We start from the raw sequence: 22,216 nt of genomic DNA on the forward strand, positions 1-22,216 counted from the left end.
ACAGTTGTACAGAAGTGGTATCTCTGCAGGCTTCCAAAGAATGAGAAACAGCCATCCTTGGGCAGAGCTCGAGGAGAAGCAGCAGGGTTTGGGAATTCCCCAGCCTCTGGTAGCAGAAGTGATTGATGCGAGTTGTGAGATTATAGGATTGGTTAATGAGAAATGCTGTTTGGGCTGCGAGGCTGCCCATGCTGCGAGGGGTGCTGGTGATTAACAGTGCTGTCACTTTCTGGGTGCCAGCAGAATGGCAGGCATAAGGACTTGATCGCAGGTGTGGGAAGCAAGCTCAGGCCAAGCAAAGCAGGAAGGCAGGGCGGTGGCACTCCTCATATGAATTAGATTCAGCAAGGAAGGTCACTTTCAGAGTATTTTTTGGTATTAGAGGAGGATTTGAATGTTTCTCCAGAAAAGTCCCACCCCCGCTACCCCACAGCAGTTTGTCCAAGTTGACCTCAATGGTTTCCTGCCAAAAATACCTGCGAACAATAATGACTTGTTAATGATTTATCTCAGTGTTCTCAAGTGCTGCACTGATTCCTAATACAACAGAAGCCATCCAAGCAGTACTCTGCAGGCTTTAAGGTTTTGGCTACAATGGCTTTTTGTCCTTACACAGTTGACAGTGTTGCATGAGGAGTCCAAGGGCTTGGTGTATTGGGCAGTGGAAGTGCACATTGTTCAATGTAATATTAGGGAGTATCGGTGGGAAAATCACCTGAATAGCACTGGGGGAGAAATCAACTGAGCTGTAATGAAGGACTGTCCCTTCCAGAGTCTGCAGACAGTCCTGAACAGACACTTGAGCAGTTTCCATGTGGTAACATCAATGCCAGCGAGGCCAGCTGTGTGGCGAGTTTCCTTTCTGCAAGGAGAGCTGCAAATTCATGTTGTGTGGACCAGGCATGGCTCTCGCAATGGGAGCTCTGAGAACAAGCTCTCTCCTTCCCTGGGAGATGGGCACCTGCCCTCTTTGCAGGCCATCATGGCAGAAGTATGGAGTCTTATGGCGTGAAGGGATGAGAAACAACATAAAAAACCTGTTCTGGGTGCTTCCAGCATGGCTGGGTGTTAAAGCTCTTGATCAGAAATCCTGTCTCAGTGAGGGGGAGCACAGCAAGACAAAAAGCAGCAGATAGGGAGAATCTGTGATTGCATCAACCACCTCCACCCTTCAGAACCAGAAGAAAAGGCAGTCAAGCCTTGGAACCAGAGTCTTCATGGGCAGATTTTACACAATGCAGAATAGTTTTATCACTAAGCAGCCATATCAGAAGCTCAAGACAGTGCTGGACTCTTCCAGTAGCCTTCGTCTGTCAGGGACCAACATCACTGTTAAGAAAAAAGCAGAACAAAAGCAGCATTGGCAGGTGTCAGGCTGGCAGCTCTGTCCATCGTGTCCCATGATCTGCAATAACCAGAGATGAGAGAGCGAAAGAGAGACAGGAGGTCTTTTCTCCTTGCTGAAGTTCTTTTAGTCATGACTACTGTGACTCTGGATGTCCTTGTTATGCCGGCACTCATCTTTCCTTTTGGATCTCTGTCCCCTCTGGAGGAGACAGGGCTGATGAGAGCTGGATCCTCCGGTGGAGGTGATGTCGCAATTCGCCTGCTTTCACTGCCTCAAATGGCCTGTGAATGGCTCCCTTCTGCAGAGCAAAAAAAGCTGTTAGAGCTCAGTCAGCCTCTACCATTTTAAAGTAACGTCTGGTCGAATTACTGGGTTGGCTTGAGTAAAGACAGAAGGTAATATTCTGCTGGGTCACATTCTGTTAAGCAGGGAAGTTATTTCACTTTCTGCCCCATTTGCCCTTGATCCTGTGTATTCACCACTCGGTGCTGCTCTGAACACTGCAGCAGAGGTGGCTGAAAATGGAAATTTCTCCACCTTTTTAGCCTCAGCCTCTTATGTACTGGGCCAAGAGCTGTGTCATTCTCATCCCTAAGAACATCCACGTGGAGACATGCCCTTTGGTGATGAATGCTGGAGTCTTCAGAGGCTCCCAACAGGCTGAAACTAAGGGGAACTGTTTTATGCTTACTTGCTTCAAGCTCCTTTCAGCGTGCCAGCCCAGCGCTTTGAACGTCTGTTGTATCTCCAGGGGCTGGACTTCCAGGATGCAAGCCTGGTTACACAGCAAGGATAGTGATAGTCCAAGGTGCATCTGCCAGCTAACAGAGATCAGTCTTGGAAGTCTCCTGTAAGAGTATCTTCAGTTAAAAAAAGAAGTTGTTGACTTAGCTGAAATCATTTGTGGAGTTCATTTGCAGAGGATGTTGTGGAAGAAAGTATAAATGGGCAAAAAGGGAATGAGGCATGTTTGTGATGTCCTTCAGGCTGCCAAATGTGCTCTGGCTATGTCCTCCAGATCAGAAACTCCAGTGATGCTGGAAAGGTATAAAAACACCCACTTGCTGAGTATCTCTGCTGTCTTGTGAAAGGTGGATCATGGGGTTACGTCAAGTTTGAGGCTGTTTGTGTGCCTGTGCTGAAATTATGCTCAGTATCTGAAGACATTGGTGAAATAATTGTTCAAACAATTCCACCTGTGCTGTTTAAAGCGGTGCAACTTGGTGTGACCATGTGTTGTGTGGCCTTCAGAAGTGCACATGGGTGTCCACTGGAGGGGAAGTCTGTAATGAGGCAGGACTGCGACACAGACACCCCGTCTCTCTCATGCCTCTGGTAGCAGCCGATGAGCTCAGCATCCCCAGGAGCACGGAGCCACATTCTCGGCATTCCTGCAGCTCCTTAGATGTCAGTGATGTCATCGATAGCAGCCAGGGAATTGCGGATCCCGGAGGGCCTGAACTCATGTCTTAGCAAGTAAGCGTAGGAGGAACCAATTTTTGTAGTCTACTGCACTGTACTAGCAAGTTTTTTTGAATCAAATCACAGCAAATATATTTGTATCTACAGTTCTGTCTCCTGGCAATACTACAACATCCAACAAGAGATACTTGTGTCCTTCACCAGCTACTTTCTCATCCTATCCCTAGTTAAGAACCCCACATCTGAGCAATAAAGCAATGGGAAGCCAGTGTGGTATGTGATTAAAAAGCATTTATTCCTTTAGCTAGTCAGACTTTACTCTTATGCCTTGGACCTGCTGATGTACATCATGTTTCAGGCACACCACTGGCACCGTGTGAAGGCATCAGTCCTCCTCTGGAGAACATCCCTTGAAAACTCCATCCCTTGTCAGCCTGCAAAAGAGACACTTTTGCCTTTTTTTTTGCAGACAAAAAGATGTGGTTTGGGAACACGGGAGCAAAATTTTAACATAAAGTTTTATATTTTTATTGTCTGACCTTTCCTACAAAGAGCTTTTGGGTGATGGCATACCAGTGCTGCTGCAGCATCCTGGTAGGCATGGGATGCAGTAGTTTGGGATGCTGGTGGAGCTGGGAGTTTTAAGCCTCAGGCTGGACTGAAGCAGAGGGTTTTTTAACCTCTGTGGATATCTTGAAGCCATGGTAGCTCAGTTGGCAGATCTAGGAAACAGTATTAAATAGCATTTTACAGCTTAAAGTTTGGTGGTAAGGGGGACTGATGGTCCATGAGGCATATGTGTATCTGAAATGGAGACTTGAATTTTTCTTTTATCTAGTTGTATTTAGGAAGTTCCCTCTGACACAAACTTCCAGGAGCAACACATGGTGCAGAGCCTGGCTTCTGCTCTCGCTGAGCCTCCCCAGGCAAGAGCCGCAGCTGCGGTATTTCCTGCCTCGGAAGCAGTTCGCTCTGTAGCCTCAGTGCTGCTTGAATGTGGCTCTGTGTTACTCAGCTGTAATTAAAGCAGCTTGCCAGTTCTTGATTTCATCCCTTCGTTTCAATGGGATTTCCAGACTTGGTGCAGTTTGCCCGAGAGCTGGGGCTTGTTTTCTAACCCAAATCTAGCCAGACCTTATACCTCCACCTGCATTTTCCCAGCTACAAATAACAATGGAAGTGATTTTATCTAATCTCCCAGCACCTGGTTTGTTCTTGTCCACCCTCTTAGGCATGAGGGTATTGAAAACGCATTTGGCAGTAGTTTTAAGCTGCGTAACCACCAGCATGAACACAACCACCCAGGCTACATGTAAAGAATGAGCTATGGATGGCAGTAACCTCGTGCAGGGAGGGAAGTCTGGATAGCCAGAGCTTGTGGGCTGTGTGGTGTCCTCTAATGAGGTCTGGGAACCAGCACAGGCAAAGCGCTAGGTGATGTCTTGCAGGGAAGAGCCCACCCTGCATGGACCTTGGGGCACGAAGGCATTTGAGGACCTCTTGGGTGTTCGTGTGTTTCTACGTGACTCGGCAGCCGGTGCCCAGGACACCTTGCCAGAGCAGATCTGTGACTTTCTAGCTTGGGTTTCATGATGGAGTGCCGAAGGCCCCTCCTCTACGCCGGCATTTCGGCGCTGTGCTTTGGAAGGACTCCAGGCCAGCAGTGAAGGGCTCTTTGATAATATCTGACGGGCGGGTAAGAATTTTGGGCAGCAGCCAAGGTACACATTGCCTGTAATCGTTAACTCAGTCTGTAAACAGTTCAAACGGCACTGAAGAGGCCGTCAGTTATTACATTAGAGAGAAGCCTTTCATCTCCCCGCGCAGAAGCCAGCCGTACTGTACGCGCCCCTGCGGAGCCGGCGCTGGCTGCAGGGCTGAGGCAGGGCAGTACTTGGCCATACAATGAGTGCCGCGCTGACCTTCAAACCTTTGGCGCTGGAGCAATAACTAAATCATTCGTTTCCTTTTGTTCTGCACCTGGCCGAGGCGGCGAAGCCCAGGGATATTCAAGGGGGAGGGGATCGGCGATGTTCCCCCCAGTGCAACGCCAGCTGGGAAGGCTCAGCAGGGCCCATCTCCTGCCTGCAGCTTTTCCCTGCTGGGCCCGGGTTCACATGCAGGCGTGACAAATGCCCCTGTTTCATTCAGGACCAGGTAAGGCTTCCCTGGAGCATTGCTGGTTCCTCCAGAAATGGCCACAATGATGGTGCATATCCGCATCAGGGCACTGCAGTCTGCAAACACCAGTGAAGCTAACACTGCTGCTGAGCTTCATCTTCAGGAGAGTCCTAGAGCATTCCCCACTCCATGTCAACCTCAGGAGAGCCCTATGGCCTCCTACCATGGCAGTTCAGCCCTCCTGGAGTTGTGTGATGCTTCAGAAGAAATTATAGACTCATAGACTGGTTTGGGTTGGAAGGGACCTTAAAGCTCATCTAGTTCCAACCTGCCACAGGCAGGGACACCTTCCACTAGAGCAGGTTGCTCCAAGCCCCTGTGTCCAACCTGGCCTTGAACACTGCCAGGGATGGAGCAGCCACAGCTTCTCTGGGCACCCTGTGCCAGCGCCTCAGCACCCTCACAGGGAAGAACTTCTGCCTAAGAGCTCATTTCATTCTCCCCTCTGCCAGGTGAAAGCCCCTTGTCCTGTCCCTACAGGCCCTTGTCCAAAGCCCCTCTCCAGGTTTCTTGTCGCCCCTTTGGGCACTGAGAGCTGCTTTAAGGTTTCCCTGCAACCTTCTCCAGGCTGAACAAGCCCAGCTCTCTCAGCTTGGCATGATCTCTCGGATTATGGTATAATCTACCCCAAGGAGAATTTCCTTGTCAGTCTTTGCTCTACTAACTCTGTTATCTACTTTCTGGAAGAACAAGAATGCTCCTTCAGACATCCACTCTCAAGGCTTTAACTTTGAAACCCAGCATAGAAACTTGCTGGTTGAGGAAATGCTACTCCAGTCTCTGCGGTAGAGTTATCTGGGTTTGGGTGAGTCTGTGTGTCTCGCCATCACTGCAGAGTTGCTTTTAGGATCAGTGCTGTCTCCGGTGATGGTGCTTGACATATCAGTTGTAGAAGACCTCATGTATCTGTGCCACCACTGAGTTGGCCCTGAGTGACAATGCAGCTTTGTGCTCTGAGTGGTAGAAAGGATGCTGCTGGGCTGCTGTGCTGCCTGCACAGCTTTGCCAGTGCTTTAAGCTATTGCTGAGGGGCAAGACTTATGTAAGTTTTGTGGAATAGTTTTAACCTCCAAAGCACTGTCAGCACAGTGCAGACATGCATTGTGTAAGAGGGCCTTGAAGTATGGAGACTGCCAGTGGCATTGTCCACAAGACTGAGGACGAGTTGAGCCCTCTAAGGTGTGTGAGGTGAGCAGGTCAACATGGGATGGATGCCGTTCATTGGGTTTGAATCCAGAGTGCTTGCAGCAGGAGCGTGAGCTGTTCTCCCGTGACTTGGGCCAGCTTGCCTTTGTTTTCATTTGATGGTGTGAGTCAGGGCTGACCAGAGAACTCCCTTTGCCTTTGATATTCCAAAATGGATGTATGGACCAGAGAGAGAGAGTTTAACCAGACATCCTGATGGAACTGACAGAAATGTTGTTGTTGGAAGTGATGGCTGTGCTAGAAGAAGTGATGCTTGCTTCCCATGTGTTGTACTGCTCTGTCCCGAGGCCAGCAAACCTCAGCAGAGCTCTCAGTAGGACAGTGCGGTGTGCAGTGACAGTTTTCTCTGACACTATGGCCGTGCTTGTGCGACAGGATGGAAAAGACCCAGACTTCACCTAAACCATCTAATCCTGCACATGCGATAATCAAATAAACATCCCGCTTGGGGCTCAGCACCTCTCTTTGTCACTCACCAGCTTTGTAATGAAAAGGAGGAGGAGATGCAGTTATTGACTGGGGACTGATTTGTTGTATCATACCCTCGGGCACTGCTGACCCTTGAGACGGCCCAAAGGTAGCGAAGCTCATGAGCACGTGTAAGGGAACAAGCATAGGAGTATTGCACTGGCAGCTTGCAGATCCTTTGTCTCCTCTCCCACCTCTTGCCACTCCTTCAGGGGGCTTGGATGGTTGTCTGAGCTATTTGCACGCTGAGGTAGGACCTGGGTCTCTCTAAGAATAATGCGTTTTTTATCAGTGAACGTGTTTGTCTGTGACTCACATATGGGTAAGGTGTGTTTGCTGTTATAACAGCTCTTGAAACTTTATGCAGGTTAAATTAAAAAGCCCGTATTCTGATAGCTAAGCTTCATGCCCAGGAGTCATGGAAGCTGCAATTTTTCCTCGGGCCCCTTGAAACACTCTGCCATTCTGTTCCAAGCAGCCATTTCCATCTTCTTCACATTTAACATCCACTTCACCTCCCTGCATCATCCCTCCTCATTGTCCTATGTACTTCCAGCAGCATCCCACAGCATCTTTCAGCCCCGCTGTAGCTGCATGCCAGCCTCCTGGCAGCATCTTCTGGACCTTTGGTTGCATCCCCTCATTCCTACTGCTGTATCTGTGAGTAGAGTGACAGCTACATAGCAGTGTGACCTTGGTGTAAAAAGGGCATCTGTTGAGCTGATAGATTTGAAGGGTTAAGATAAACTGGGAAGAACCTGACATACAGGAATAAAAATGTTAATGCAGTTTGAGCACTGGAGTTGGTGCATCTGCCCTGATCCTTCCTGCATCAGTCCTATCACAGGTCAGTGTTAGCAGCAAAGATGGGGAGGAGGGTGGTAGAGCACTTCCACTTGAGCTTATGGAGGAGTACCATTTGTTTACCTGAGAGCCTTACTGACAGAATTCCAGCAGGGAAGAGGATGTATTGAGCCAGACATTGATATCCATGAATAAGCCCTCATATCCATGAATAATCCGTATTCTGCCCTCACGAGCTCGTGCTCTATGACAGTGACATAGCACAACTGAGTGAAGCGAGCATGTTAGTGGGGAGTGAGCACCTCTGAACGACCAGCAGACATGGCACAATGATGCCTGAGACACTATGTACCCTCAAAAGGCTGCTCCACGCTGTGCCTTAGTCTCCTTGCTCATTTCCTCGCTGCCCACAGGCTCCTTCCTGATCTGTCGTGTAGCTCACCTACAAAGGAGCTTTTCCAACATGGCGTTTCCATCCACTGCAGACTGCAGCACCACTGGCACATGCAAAATGGCCCTGGCATGAGCTGCAGCAGTGGAGGGGCTGCTGTCCTGAACAAGATCATTGCATGCTTCTCTCAGCCCTGCACGCTTGAGTATTCCCTCAAAGTCCTGTGTGGGATTCAAGCTGCTGGCATAAGACGGAGGGCAGGAGAGCCGGTGCTGGGGCATGGTCAGAAGTCACTCAGCTATCCCCATCATTAGCTGGCACTGCTAATGACCTGCAGGAGCCCGCAGGGTGGAAGACACTCTTCTGGTGCTCTGGCACTGACCACAAACCTCAGCTTTATTCTAATACTTGGTTTCTAGCACAGATACTTGTGGCAAAAGGGTTCCAGCAGTGGGGCGCAGCCCATGGTGCTGCCTGGCGGGTGCCCACGTGGGTGCACCAGACCCAGAGCAGAACTGTGCTATGCTCAGCGATGGCCTGAGCTGGGGCGGGTGTCTGCATCTTTGCATGGAACAGCTCTACCTGGTCTTTTGTTCCAGGAATTCTCCATATCTTTAATGATTTTTATGTAGCTCTAGCATATCCTGTCTGTACTAAGCTGAAGAATTCTTGTTCACTTAATCTTCTTGTGCAGAAATAGTGCCCTCTGCTTAAGGTGGAGTGAGCAGCACTTCAAGTAATATTCAAGATGTTGACACACTGCAGACTTCTCTAGTAGATTTTCTTTTTCTCATTAATTTTTTTAACAGAAATCCCTAACAATCTGGTTGGCTTTTGCTTTGGGTGATTCAACAGTGCTTTCCATAAAACTCCCTGCAATGACTCCAGGATCTTTCCTGTTCATTAACAGCCAGCCAAGAGCTCATCCCTGTGTCAAATAGCTAGCTATATTTTATAATATTTCCCTTTTTTAACATCTTCTATCAGTACATCACTCAGTATCACATGAGCCCTTTGCAGCCAGTTTTAACATTTACCGACTTGCATATTTATGTATTACTGAAAAACTCATCCACATCACTATTCCTCTCATTTTGCATGTCCTTTGTGAATATTTGGACAACACAGTTTACTTCTGTGACTGTCCTGGTAAGTTCACTCCATTGTAAAGGCTGACTTGCTTTTTGCTCTTCTTAGTCCTGGAGATGACCCTGGGTAGTACTGCAGGATGCTGTGTCATCGTCCATAGTCTCGACCTTATAGGATAACAGAAAAGGAAATACCAGACAATGGTGTGAACTGAACTACCTTTATTCTCACACTTGCTGACTGCTTTGAGGAGCCCTGTGGGTCTGTGAAGCATCATTCTCCTTTTCCAAAGTGCTGTTTGTTCTTCTCTTCTGTTCATTACACTGGGTTTTCCCCAGTTTTTGAGTCAGGATTATTAACCTGCCATTCCCTGCCTTGCTCTCAACTTGTTCACATACAGCATGGTATTTGCTACCTGCAGTTTTTCTGGTGGTGGTGTCAATTTAGTGATGAGTTATCTGTTGGTCTTAACAGTTCACCAGTTTAGTCCATGTTTTTTCTGGAGCCTTTTGGTAAACACGTTCTTGTCCTGTTCTCTTCCTCTCTTTTTCATGCTTAATTTTACTGGATGCTTATAAAAATTTTACTGCCACTTCAAACCAAATCAATCTTTTTGACTCATCCCCCATGAAGAAAGGGTGTGAAGTACTCTGAGTTCTCTGACAGAGAGACCTGAGAGGCTGTCAGGGACTTTGCTTCTCCAAATGCTTTTCAGCCTGTGTCCCTTAAGGCTTTTGGGAACAGAAATGTTTAAATGGTTCTGAGGGGAGGGAAGGGGGCAGCAAGTAATCTGTTTTCCATGGGCATAGTCGATTCAGTGAGAATTAATATGTTTAAACTGCAGCAAATCCCATTCAGATGAGGCATTGGGAAATACTTCCGGGTGTGAGGAGAAGGCAGCCCTGCCACTGGTGAGCAGGCTCCTTTTTGGAGGTCTCAGAAACAGGTTGAGCGAGTGTCTCTGAGGAATGTGTTAGGTCTGGCTGATTCTGCCTTCGGGCTTGGTGACCTCTTAGGGTCATCTTTGTTTTTCTACTGTTTTATAAATGAAGCCCCCAAGTGAGAATCCAGCACCTCTCTCTGCCTGGCTTTCCCTGGGACCTTCCCACATCCTGTATAGCGCCAAATGGGAGGAGATGGTGGTCTGGAGCACGGAAGAGGCGGAAGAGGTGGTCTGGAGCAGAGACGAGTGGAGCATGTCACTTGGGTGGACGAGGTGTGTCCCATGTGCAAAGAAGAATCCTCCTGAGCTGCCCCTGGCCATGTGGTACAGGGTGCTGAGGAAGGCACCTGCACTCATCCTCCAGAGGTGCTTAGTGTCTCACGAGGGACTGGTCACAGAATAACGAGGGGGCCACTGGTCTGGCTGAGGTCCCTGGGCAGCTGCCCACATGGGAAGGGTCTCTGCTGGCAGGGATCTGCATGGCTGTTCCCCCCAGCCGCCTGCCCTGCCCTTGGTGGGTGCAGTTGTGCCCTGGCAGGAATGCCTGAGGCAAAGGACCCTTGCTTGGCCAGGGAGGGTGGGTGTCCCAGAGGGGTGAAGAGAAGACCACAATGCCCAGTCTTAATAGATAACCAAAGGGAAGGCTTTCGTGCATCCATCACCAAGTCTCCAGATTTACCAACTGGAACAGCTGCCAGCATTTTATATGTGCTCCGATGCTCATTTGGAGATGCAGCAGCTTAGCTTGTTGCTTTTGTCCCCAGTGTTTATCATTAATGCTGTGATCAGGCCCTGCAATCCTCGTCACAGAGGGGCTGCTCCATGCTCAGCACACAGGACTGTCACACTGCCCCAGGAACGTCACAGCACCCCAAGACATTCTCACCCGGGGTTGGACACAGCTCCCAGCAGTGCCGGTAGCCTGGGCTCCTCGGGGAGCAGCCCGGCAAAGGCTGGGTAACGCCAGCAGGAGGGTTATCTCTGCAGTATTGGAAGTATCACGAGACACGCTCTTTGCATTTCCTGTTTTGTGTTTTTCTGCCATTATTAAAATGATACATTAACCAAAAGCCGGAGAACTCCCAGTCAAGCAAACAGAGTATAAAAGTAATGACATTGCTTGGTAAAGCCAGCGGGATCACAGGCACTCCAATGCTGTGTTGGTCTTGGTGGGGCAGTGCCTGCTGTTACTTGTGTGAAGCATGGGGTTATTTGGGAGCCTTCTCTGAGTGCTCCCAGGGCATAACAGATTGAATTGCTTCCCTGGAAACCTGAATTTCTAGAGTTATGGTGCTTGGCATGGTATGATCGCACCCTCTCCAGCATCTTTAAGTCTGAAGTCTAAGTTCTATAGCACTTTGAGATTTTTCTTCAAGTATCACTATGGATTAGAGAGGGAGACCCCAAAAGGAAGGCAGATGGGGGACTGCCAGTCGGTGCCAAGCTACTCTGTGCAGTGTTTAAAGTGTAGCAGGTTATGCCTTAGCTCATGCTCATGGTGCCATCTCTTACACATAGGTCTCCAAGCTCCTGAAGGTAAAGTGAGAGCCTGGGCTTTGATTTCTTTATTCCCTTGTGACTGTAGGTGTTACCTGCCTCAAAACCTGGGCAATTTGCAAATGTCTGTGGTTGTGGGTATGTTGGGGTTATTTTAGTCCTCACCATTTTAACTCACTTTTAAGAGCTCTTGTTTTGAAGCCCAGGATTTAGTGCTACAAAATCACAGAATCACAGAACAGTTTGGGTTGGAAGGGACCTTCAAGGCTCATCTAGTCCAACCTCCCTGCAATGAGCAAAATATAGCACTGCGATTTTGTAGTGCCTCCTGATTTCCCAGTGCCAGGCCTTTGGAACTGGTGCCAGCTTGTGCCACAGCACAGGCTGCACAAACCCACCTGGTGTCTGCCAGCAGCATGATTGTGCCCCACATTGTCTGATGGGTGCAACCACACACTCAAAGGGGCAATCTCTGCAATCTGCAGCACCGGGTACCTCAGCCCTGTGGGTCAGTGCAGACACCAGACAGTGCAGGGCTGCTCAGGATGGGGTAACGGAGCTGTGGTCTCTGCAGGGGCCTCCACTGAGCCCTGGCCAGGCCCCAGGGGCACCTTGGCCAGACAGGGATGGAGGGTGGGGCCCGGAGAGGCAGAACCCGGCTGAGAACCCCACTGAGCAGTGGCAGCTCCAGCTGCAGCCCTGGGGCTTTGCTGGAGCTGTTGGGGTGAAGACTAGCATCCCGCATCCCCTGGGCAGTGGCTCTGGGCTGGTGGCGGGATGCAGGGCAGGATGCTTCAACATGTACCAGACCAGCTCTGGCATGCAGCCCCAGTTAACTTTAGCATCATCCACCCTGGCCTCTCTGGCTGCAGCAGCTCCAACAGGAAGGGCTCTCCTCTCTGCGTGCCCAGTGAGGAGACTTTGCATCACTGAGTGAGCAGAAGTGGTGCACGTCTGCTTTGGCTTTTGAAGGCTTCCATATAGATGTCTGCATTTGAGTGAATCGCCTATACTCTTTCACTGTTAGCAGCAAGAAATGGGCATTGTGCATCTCCTCCTGAAGGACGTGACTAAAAACAGCCTGGGTGAGTCGTGCTCCTTGAAGGACTTGTTCCTGCGACCCACTTAGACATTAAAAGGTGACAATCCGCATGTCTGCAGTTAGGTGAAATAAGCACTCTTTTCCGTCTCCCCCACAGCTGGATTTCTGCAATAAGCAGCTGGCAGAGGGGAGGAAACATCCTCTGTCTCTTCTGAGCCTGCCCCATTGCTCAGCTCCTGCCAGCCCTGTGCCTCTGCGTGCCCTGGCTCAGTGCTGAGGAGCAGCCTCAGCAGCCTGAGCAAGGGCCTAACGCTGCCTCACAGCCCCTGGGGCAACAGGGGCGAGTGTGGATGGAGGGCAAGGAGTGTCCTTGGGCTGCTCTGGCAGTTCCTCCCCCTGGTTTTAAATCTGCCAAGACAACAGCCTATTTTGCATAGCACTGGGATGTTGTTGCAGGACTATGTGCAGGGTGGGCGAGCCTCCTGGGCATGCTTCTGGGATGGACACCAGCCACAAAGCCTGCCTTAATCCTCCTGATTTATGATGTTGGGCGTTCTTGCTTGTTTCCCACACTTCCATGCATCAATGCAGTAACAACAGCTGTCCAGCAGCCTCAGTATTTACAGGCTTTTCTGTACCATAACCTGTGTGCTTCATATACAACATAGTCACAGAGCAGCAAGCCAGATAGCTGTTTTAAGAAGAGCTGGGGGGACCTCATGCAGGGTGATGGGACCCCCAAGATGGAGCCAGCAGCTGATACGCAGTTTGCTTCAACATCCTGCCATGCAGCACCATCCAGCACCACCATCCTTCCACCGCTGGACTGAAGAATCAGAGGCAGTTGCTCACTCTTCCAGACAGGGACCAGAGCAGTGCTCGGTGGACATCGTAATGAGAGTGAATGCACAGGAATGAGGTGCAGCCGTGGACAGTGGTGCTCCCCCTCTGAGCTCTGCCCCACAGCAGGACAGGCTCACCTCCAGGGGCCTTGACCACCAAAACCCCAACTGCCTGCCTCCAACAGGAGTGAGCTCTGCAGCTTGTGTCCCAGTGACATGCTGGAGCACCACATCACTTTCTGCAGGGTGCTCTGCAGTGGTGGGTGCCAGACCTGGTGCCTCGACCCTGTCTTGTCTCAGCTTCCCTGCGGTTGGGCTCAAGCTGATGAGCATTTCTCCAGGGCTCACTGGGGATTTGGTTACTGGAATCTTTTGCTCTCCCTTCTCATTCCTGGTACTTCTCTACCTTCCTTTCTCTACTCCTTCCTTTGGCTTCTCTGCAAATTTATCTTAAAGTTGTTGAGCTTGGTGGCTGAGAAACAAAAGTGCTGAAGCTTTGAGGACAACAGAAGTTTGCTTTTGTTGTGGTCCCTTCGCCTTGCCCGGGCACCGGCAGGGAGCATGCTGGCTGCCAGCAGAGCCTGGTGGTCCAAGGGTGCTGGCAGTTCTTGCAGCAATAAGACCTGTGCTGTCGGGATGCTCCGTCCCAGAAGTCAAGGACTGTGCTCTCATGGGCTGCTCTAGCTCTGAGTATCTGTGACTGGGACAAAGCCAGATCTGAGTGCAGCCCAGGATAGAAACTGCATCTTTCTTTGGGACATGGGGGTTGGAACTAGATGGTCTTTAAGGTCCCTTCCAAACCAAACCATTCTGGGATTCTATGAGATTGTGCTGGTGGACCAAAACTTGGATAGTGACTTGCTTTTTGTGGTGTTCAGAGCCTCACTGACTCTTAGGCAGGGCCATGGGATGGAGCAGCAGTGGTGATGCCCACTGCAGGGGTGTCCTGCACCCTCTGGGCAAGTACCTGTGGTACAGTATGTGGTGGGCTTGAGCCACCCTTTGCAGTGCTAAGCCCCAAAGTCTGAGTTTCCCTTTGCTTCTGTCCCTCAGTCCCACCCGCTGTCCCTGTGCAACACCAGCGAGGATGAACACACCGAGTCGGGATTCATCACCATTGTCAAGCTTGAACAGCCGGATCGGGATCCCAACCCCTGCCTGTCGCTGGCTAACAAGGTAGGTACAAATGTGGAAAAGGAAACCCGTGGTGCAGGAAAGAGTAAGAGCAGGAGGAAGCTCTTAAGAAGGGTAGGAAAGAGCTGTTGGAAGGTGGAGAAAAGGACAAGGACAGAGCAGGATCTTTGGCAGGGGGGTCCTTTGAGGGAGATGCTGTGGCAGCCATCCCCAATACCTGTCCCTCCTCATCCTTTGGACTGCCTGGCTTTGTAAAAGCTGTGGAGTTTTCGTTAACCTGACTGCTCTGGGATGCTCAGACCTGACCCCAGCATCCCATCTGCCTGGCAGCCTCGTGCCCCTCCTGTTTTGCAGCCTCCCATTGCTTGCTGGCCTGTTGGGGGGATTTGTGTTTCTTGGTGTCCTCTGACCTGTGGGAAAACCTGGACACAGAAGATACCTTCTGTAGCTCTGTCTTCAAAAATAGTACTGTGATACTTCACTGGATAAGGCATGTGAAGAATCAGCACTGAGCAATTCAGACAAAAACAAACCAGATGAACTAGTGGTGGGATGTGACTTGTTAACAACGTGGGTCACCGCCTGCCTTACAAACGGATGGAAGATCTCAGAGGTCTTCAGATCAGGTCTCCTGTGAAAGAGATACCTCAGTGACACAGCAGTCGCTATGTCAAAAGCTGAGGTCACTGGTACAATTCTCTGGTAATAAGGAAGTCAGATAGGAACGAGGGTCATTTTAAGCCTTAAAATCTTTGTGTCTCTGATAAAGCTGTATGGATAAAGCTAACATTAGCTTTTACTTTTATTGTCTCTTTACTAAATGTTGTGTTATTTTCCACCAACATTGTACAAACATGAAAAAACCCCCAATTTGCTTAGCTCTTCTTGGCCTTATCTGGATGCATTCAGGTGATGCCGCCTCTGGTGTCTGCCTTGTGTTGGTAGTGATGTGCTGAGGATGGGGACAGAGTCCTTTTCCGTCCTCCCTGCAGCAGGGCTGAAGAGAGCAGGCGAAACTCGCTCCAAGCAGTTGTTCCTGCACAAGAGTTTGGGGCTTTTTTAGTTGGTTTCTTTTTTTTTTTTATGCAGAGGCTGTGGCTACAAAAGCAAGGGAAGGGATGTGATGCTGCGATGGGTTGGCCACCTCAAGGCTGCTTCCCCCCAGCTGCATGGCAGACAGCAGTGCCTGTCCCTTTCTGGACCAGGGTGGAAGCCCAGGTTTGGCTTGCTGCTGCACTGGAACTGATGCCAGCTGTCCGCACAGCCACTGTGCTGGAGTTAGGGATCTGCTGCCAGTTACTCACACCTGGAAATTGGCCTGGTCCCACCGTGGGTGTAAATGCATGAGGATGGGGAGGATGAAGCCTGAACCCAGGACCTTCCAGTGCATCTTGTGACAGGCATGAGAGCAAGGGCTCCTTAGGGAGCACAGCTGGGTACTCCAGCTCTCCCAGGTCCATCCAGATGTGACCATCATGTTATAGTGGTCTCATCTCGTAGGGGAGAGTGCTGGGGGTGGCAGCAGCAACAGCTGGTTTGGTCAGTGCAAGTGTTGTGCAGGGTCTTGAAGAGAAGGAAGGAGCAGCGTCCAAGACTCATCTTCTACTTAAGAACCTTAAAGGTTAGAAGCTGTTTTGCTAGTTTTGTCCTTTACCTTTGAGTTGCTGATCATAGTGCAGGAAATACCAGCACGTTACTGAGTCCAGGGATCAGAGAATCACAGAATCCCAGACTGGTTTGGGTTGGAAGGGACCCTAAAGCTCATCCAGTTCCAACCCCCTCCCACAGGCAGGGACACCTTCCACTGGAGCAGGTTGCTCCAAGCCCCTGTGTCCAACCTGGCCTTGAACACTGCCAGGGATGGGGCAGCCACAGCTTCTCTGGGCAACCTGCGCCAGGGTCAGCTGAGAAAGGTCAGCACAGGGAGGAAAAGTCATGGTGCATTGCTGCATTGTGGTCATCCTCACTAGCCTTGATCCCTTCTCCAGGACCATGAACCCCCCCAAAGCAAATAAACCCCTCAGTTCGTTGCCATGATAGAGTGATAGTTCACTGGCCTTTAGTCATTGTTGCTTTATTACCAGAGCCAAATCCAACACTGGATTTTGAGGTCCAGCTAGGCATGACATCGAATGCCATCCTGCCTGCAGGTACTCCTACTCCAAGAGCTCACCCAGGAAGGCTCACAGCTCTTCTCCCTGCAAATGGTCACGCTCTGGTCTAGTGGAAGATGTCCCTGACCATGGCAGGGGTATTGGAGGTGGATGATCTTAGGGTTCCTTCCAACCCAAACCATTCTATGGTTCTATGAAATAGGACTAGGTTAGCCATGAAATACAGGCAGATGCTCCTTAAGCTGGCTACATCCCTGGGCCCTGCCTTGTACCTTGATTCCTTCATCCCCCTGCAGTTGCTGTCTGGCTGCTTCCCCATCCTCCTGAAGCCAAGCTCCTTTCCTCAAACGTCATACAGATCTCTTCCTTAGAATCCCTGGACAACACTTCTCCTCAGGAGCAGGGATAAAGCTGTAGGATGTGGCTGGTGCTTGCTGGAGCCTTGTTTTCCTGGCATGTGTTTTTGTGGTAGAGCTTTGCATATTGAATTGCAGTGCTGTATCAATGATGATAAAAATAGCCATGTGAAAAGGGTTATCATAACCTCTGCTTTAGTTGTCACCCAGCCAAGCAGTGCTGGGTCCAGCCCAGCAGGAGAACTCCACCTGATCACACTTCAAAGTGATTTATTTTTCTTTCTGATGCATAATTTGTAATTTTGGGGGTGTGTTAATTTTTTTCCTGAGCAGACCATTGGTTTCCAGTCTGATCGACAGGCTGCTGGAGCCTCCTCAGTCACCCTCGAAATACACGTTTGTATCAAAAGTGTTTCAGTCCTCAGAAAGGGAGGGCAGCTCTGCCATGTGGCTGAAGAGGGCTGATGAAAGACAACAAGCACTCAGAAAACTCTTGCAGCAAGTAGGTTATGGATAGCTTGAAGAAAAGCTGTGTCCTTTGCAGCAGGAGTCAGAAGGATGTTGGGAAGAGTCAGTTGTCCATTCTCAGTTGTTCATTTTCCCATCATTGGTGTCTTTAGCAGGATAAAATCTTTATAGAGCTGTTCACTGTTCATCAAAGCTTGACTGGCTCCAATGGGTGTAAGCCACTACCTGAAAGTCCTGTTTCTTCTTCAGTGCTCGCAAACACTGAGGCTCCTTTGATCCCAGGCAGGACCCCAGTCTCTGGTCCTTGCCCCGAGCCTGTGGTCCCACTTTTCCAGCTTCTCCATCTGGTATACCCAAGAATGCCAAATCCATTCAGCGACTCAGAGCCTTCAGCCCGGCCTCTGTGCTCTTCCTGATCATCTACAGCTCCATGCACATCCCCATCCCTGTCCCCAGACTGAGGCACCCATCTTTTCCCTGATGAGGTGCATGGGGGTGACCAGCACCTGCGAGCAAGGGATGGAGCTGAACCCGCTTCGCCGCTGCTGGGAATGCCCCTTCCCTCTACTCTGCCGGCGCCCTGCATTTCATACCGCAGCTGGGAAGCGGCGGCACTGACCTCTGGCCCCGAGCTGGGGTTTGGCAATGCAGAGGGTGAGCTGCGGCAGCGGCTCCAGCAGCTCCCTGTTTGCACAGGCGCTCGGGGACGCGCAGATCAAAGGGCTCCGCATGAGTAAGAGCGGCCCAGCCCTGTGTTCTGTTCACGTTCCCATCTCCCCAGGCTGTCTCTGCCTGCCTGGAGGGCTCAAAGGGCTTGGTGGGAGGACGTGGGTGACCCTGCAAGGTCCTGCAGGCACTGTGCTTTGACCTCACCGGGATGGCATGTGTATTGACTTGACTGGGTCTCAACACTGTTCTCCTCAGAACACAGCAGCCGGTGGGCTGTGACAAGCCACCTCGCTCCTAATCCTAGAGCAGACCCACAGCCCAGGCATTGCCTGAGCTTCTCCCTGGTACATGTGGGGGACAGGGACTGGGGAGAGCAATGTGTGTGGGAGTCAGGCCCATAGGCAGCCCCTGGTTGGTGCAGTTATGGTGAGAAGTGGGGACCTGAAGAGGTTTCTGCTGTCCTGGGATGTGAGGGATGCACAGGGGTCAGCAGGGCTAATGAGGCTGCAGATCCCTCCCCAGCAAATCCAGCTCTGAAGCAAAGGGGCACAAACAGCTGCAGAATTTGGTGTGCACTGCAAGCCCACCAAGTGATTTGCCTCCATTACTACAGGGAGAAACTGTCCATGAACTTCAGGGCTCTAGCAGGAGCAGGCACTGCAGCTCGACACAAATACAGAAACCAGGGTGTAAACTGTTTTGTCAATCTAAGCAGCAGGTGCTTCTTTCCCCCATGAAGAGCCAGAGAGGCAGATATATATCCAAACGGTAGATGTTAATGCAGAGGTACAAATGTCCACTGAAGCTTCTGTTCTTTTGGACAGGCAAAGCTGGCGGGGGAGCGTGGAGCTCGTGCGATCCTTTTTGACATTACCGATGATGAAAGTGCTGCTGATCAGGTACAAACCCCACTGATAATATCAGCTAAACCATGGTGCCCCTGTCCCATCCCAAAATGTGCCCAGGTCAGGACCCACCAGCCACTGACATGCAGTGGGAGGTTCCAGGAGGACACTGCAGGCTGGTTTGGACGTTAGCTGTAAGAGCTCATCCGTGCACACAGACAGTGCTTTACTCTTTCGCTCACTCCATGGCACATCCAGGTGTCCACACAGCACACGCCAGCAGCTTGTGAACAGCATCTTGCTGCTCTTGAAGGACATTGTCTGGTCAATTGAGCTTTTCTGCCAGGAGCTGGACGCTTCCTCTTGGGAAGTCACAGATTACCCGATCCCAGCTAGTACAGGCAGCCCTGGTGTACCTTAGGGGAAAGATGATTTCTCGATTGTTCAAGCCAAAGTCACCCTGCTATGCTGGTGGTGGTGCTCGTGCTGCAAGTTTAACATTGGTTTAGAGACCTCCGGAGGTCCCTTCCACCAACATTGCTGTCATCTCTGGAAAGGAATAGGTTCCCCATCAAAATAATCAAGGGATGCTGAAAAGCATCCAGCACTAGATAAGAGGACAGGTAGGGGAGCTGGTGCCTGAGGTTATCCAAACTCTGGGCTGACTCCTGCTCGCTGGATCCATCCGTCGTCGTTCTTTTATACACTTAGAACTAAAATTCTGATGCCAGAGAAATGCAGCAGCAAGTGCAGGTGAGGGGATGCTGAGGTTGCTCAGTAAGGGTATGGGAAGTGGCTGGTGTCAGATGGACACCCTGACTCGGGTCAGCGTGGAGCAGAGGGCAGACTCGGGCACTTGCTGAGCCAGCGCATGCCAGGCTGCCTGGACCGTGGTGGAAAGCTGCTGGTATGGTCAGAAACACATTAAACAGTGACCAGTTGTGCAGGTAGAAGGCACCATTGGAGGTTGTTAAGAAAGCCTTGCTGGAGAGCTGCTGGAAGAGGAGGAGCTTCCATCTGGTTTTGTCAAAGAGGGACCAGGCAACTTGCGGGGGGGCGGTCAGTCTCTGAAGTGTGTGCAAGAAGCATCTGGAGGAACCAGATGTGCCTTGGGAGCCGGGATAGTCCTTGTTTCAGGCTGTTCTGGACCATCTCTCACTGTGTTTGTTTCTTTACAGCTGAGAAAGCCCAGAGGTCTGAGTCAGCCTGTGGTTCTGATCAGGGGTCACGATGCTGAGCTTCTCATGGGTGTTGTGAACAAGAACAGAGAGGCCCATGTGAAGATAGAGGTCAAGGAGCCACCAGCTTGGGTGAGAGACACACCATTCCCACTGCCTTCTGTGTCCTTCCTCCCAAGCTGCTGTGCCATGGAACAGGACTTCCCCAGAGATGCTGAGCTTTGGTCCCCAGGGACAGAGATCACAGCCCTTTGCAGTAGCTGCCTGTCCACAGCATTCAGATGACATGCTGCAAATAACGGCTCAAAAGTGCTTTCAGCTTCTTTACTTTCCTTTCTTTAATTGTCATGAGTGAGGCGAGGGGATTCTCTGTCTCTTCAGGTGAGACCAAGCCTTGATTTTTTCATCTTGTGCGACCTTTAGACCATGACCTCTAGGGAGCTGAGATGCTGCAAGACAGAGAAATTCCATTCCTGCTGGAATGCACAGAAAAGACTGAACCCTTTTTCTTTTACCTGTAAAGAGCAGAGGAGGCAGAGCTTGGCCACGGATCATGTATTCAAAGGCTGATGGTCAGGAAGAGAGTGGGATTCCCCTGCCTAGCTTCTGACTCCCACCCTTGCCGCACAAGAGTAATTTCTTCCCTGTTCTGTCCCACAGCCAGACTACGACGTGTGGATCCTCCTCACGGTGGTCAGCACCGTGGTCGTCATCATCTTAATTTTTGTGGTGCGCACAAAGTGCCAACTGAACAGGACCCAGGTAGGGACCTCATGCAGCCGCTGTGTCTGAGCAAATGGAAACAATGGAAAGGCAGGAATGGACACAGTTTGGGAGGGGAAATGTGCCTCTGTGTGAACTGAAGATGAGGCCACATGAGGCAGCAGCAGCCCAGGGATGAGCAGAGTGAACCTGAGATGGGCTGGCAGCATTCCGTGTGCAGTGGCCTTGCTTTCCTCCTGCCGCCCCACCAGCACTGCAGCCTGCAGTCCCAGCACCTTCCAGAGCTTGGCGCAGCACCCAAAGCTGCAGAGCTGGCCCCCAAGCTCTTGATTTTAAGTGTTGTCTGTACAGGTAGAGAGCAGAAGATTTAGTATTTTTAATAGGAACTAACAAATTAAATAATTGTCCTTGCAGAGTCAGATGTATTTCCAGATTTGAGACTACCCCATTGGTCCTATAGAAGGACAAGCCTTTGGGGCTCAAAAATTCAGCACTGCTGATTTGAATGTCCATGGCCAGATGTCTCCGGCTGGTGACAAAGCCTACTCTGACAAAGTCAGGTTAGACAAAAAGTCACCTCTGGAAAAATGAGTATCACCCTCAAATTCCTGATGATGCCATTTTGCAAACAGAAGGGCAGTGGGAAGCAGGGCAATGTGGGGCTGAGCCTCTCCTTCAAGCCTTCTCTCTCTGGTGCAGGACTCCCTGCAGCAGCAGACCATGCAGGCCATCGGGCAGCTGGCCACGCGCAAGTTCCAGGCGAGGTGCCGGCCGGTAGCGCGGTGGGACTCAGCCAGTACCTGCAGCTCAGCCCCGGTCTGTGCCATCTGCCTGGAGGAGTTCAGCGAGGGCCAGGTAGGCTGTGGGCATGGCTGCTGCAGAGCCACGGTGCTGAGCGCGCTGGCTGTAGGCACGAGGGAGCTGTGGTGGGAGCTGAGCAGTGTGGCAGGGGCAGGAGACACTTGGAATGTTTCCTTCAGCAGCTCCTGGGGGCTGGGACAGGATGGGTATTGATGGAGGTCTGCCTGCATCTTGGCCAAAACAGCCCTGTCCCTGCTGAAGTCACTTGCCTGCAGACTCAGATTCCTTGAAGACGATTCTCCAGCTGTTGCTGTAGGGTAAAATGAGGTGGTGAGACCCTGGCACAGGGTGCCCAGAGAAGCTGTGGCTGCCCCATTGTTCAAAGCCAGGTTGGACGGGGCTTGGAGCAACCTGCTCTAGTGGAAGGTGTCCCTGCCCATGGCAGGGGCTTGGACCTGGATGAGCTTTAAGGTCCCTTCCCAACCAAACCATTCTAGGATTCTATGGTTCTATGAAAATGTCCATAATACACCTATATTGCAACAATGGGGCACCCCCCCTCCCCCCATTCCCAAGGGCTACGACGTCTCTGGACATTCACACCCCAGAGCTGGATGCAGTGAGCAGATGCAGAGCTGCCAGGCTGCTGCACAGCCTCCTCTGTGCAAAGCTGGGCTGCAGCCCACTCACAATTA

General features: G+C 50.9%; 1 protein-coding gene across 1 annotated transcript in view; it reads left to right on the plus strand.

The window, feature by feature from the left end:
• Window positions 1-22,216, plus strand: part of RNF43 (ring finger protein 43) — a 60,483-nt gene that overhangs the window by 26,963 nt on the left and 11,304 nt on the right. Inside the window, exons 2-6 of the mRNA XM_030474764.1 lie at window positions 14,287-14,409; window positions 18,799-18,873; window positions 19,998-20,129; window positions 20,658-20,759; window positions 21,420-21,575. Of these exons, the coding sequence (XP_030330624.1) occupies window positions 14,287-14,409; window positions 18,799-18,873; window positions 19,998-20,129; window positions 20,658-20,759; window positions 21,420-21,575 (588 nt within the window). The remainder of the gene's footprint in view (window positions 1-14,286; window positions 14,410-18,798; window positions 18,874-19,997; window positions 20,130-20,657; window positions 20,760-21,419; window positions 21,576-22,216) is intronic.

This window comes from Strigops habroptila, assembly GCF_004027225.2.
Source record: "Strigops habroptila isolate Jane chromosome 13 unlocalized genomic scaffold, bStrHab1.2.pri S16, whole genome shotgun sequence".
In the NCBI taxonomy this organism is placed as follows: domain Eukaryota; kingdom Metazoa; phylum Chordata; class Aves; order Psittaciformes; family Psittacidae; genus Strigops; species Strigops habroptila.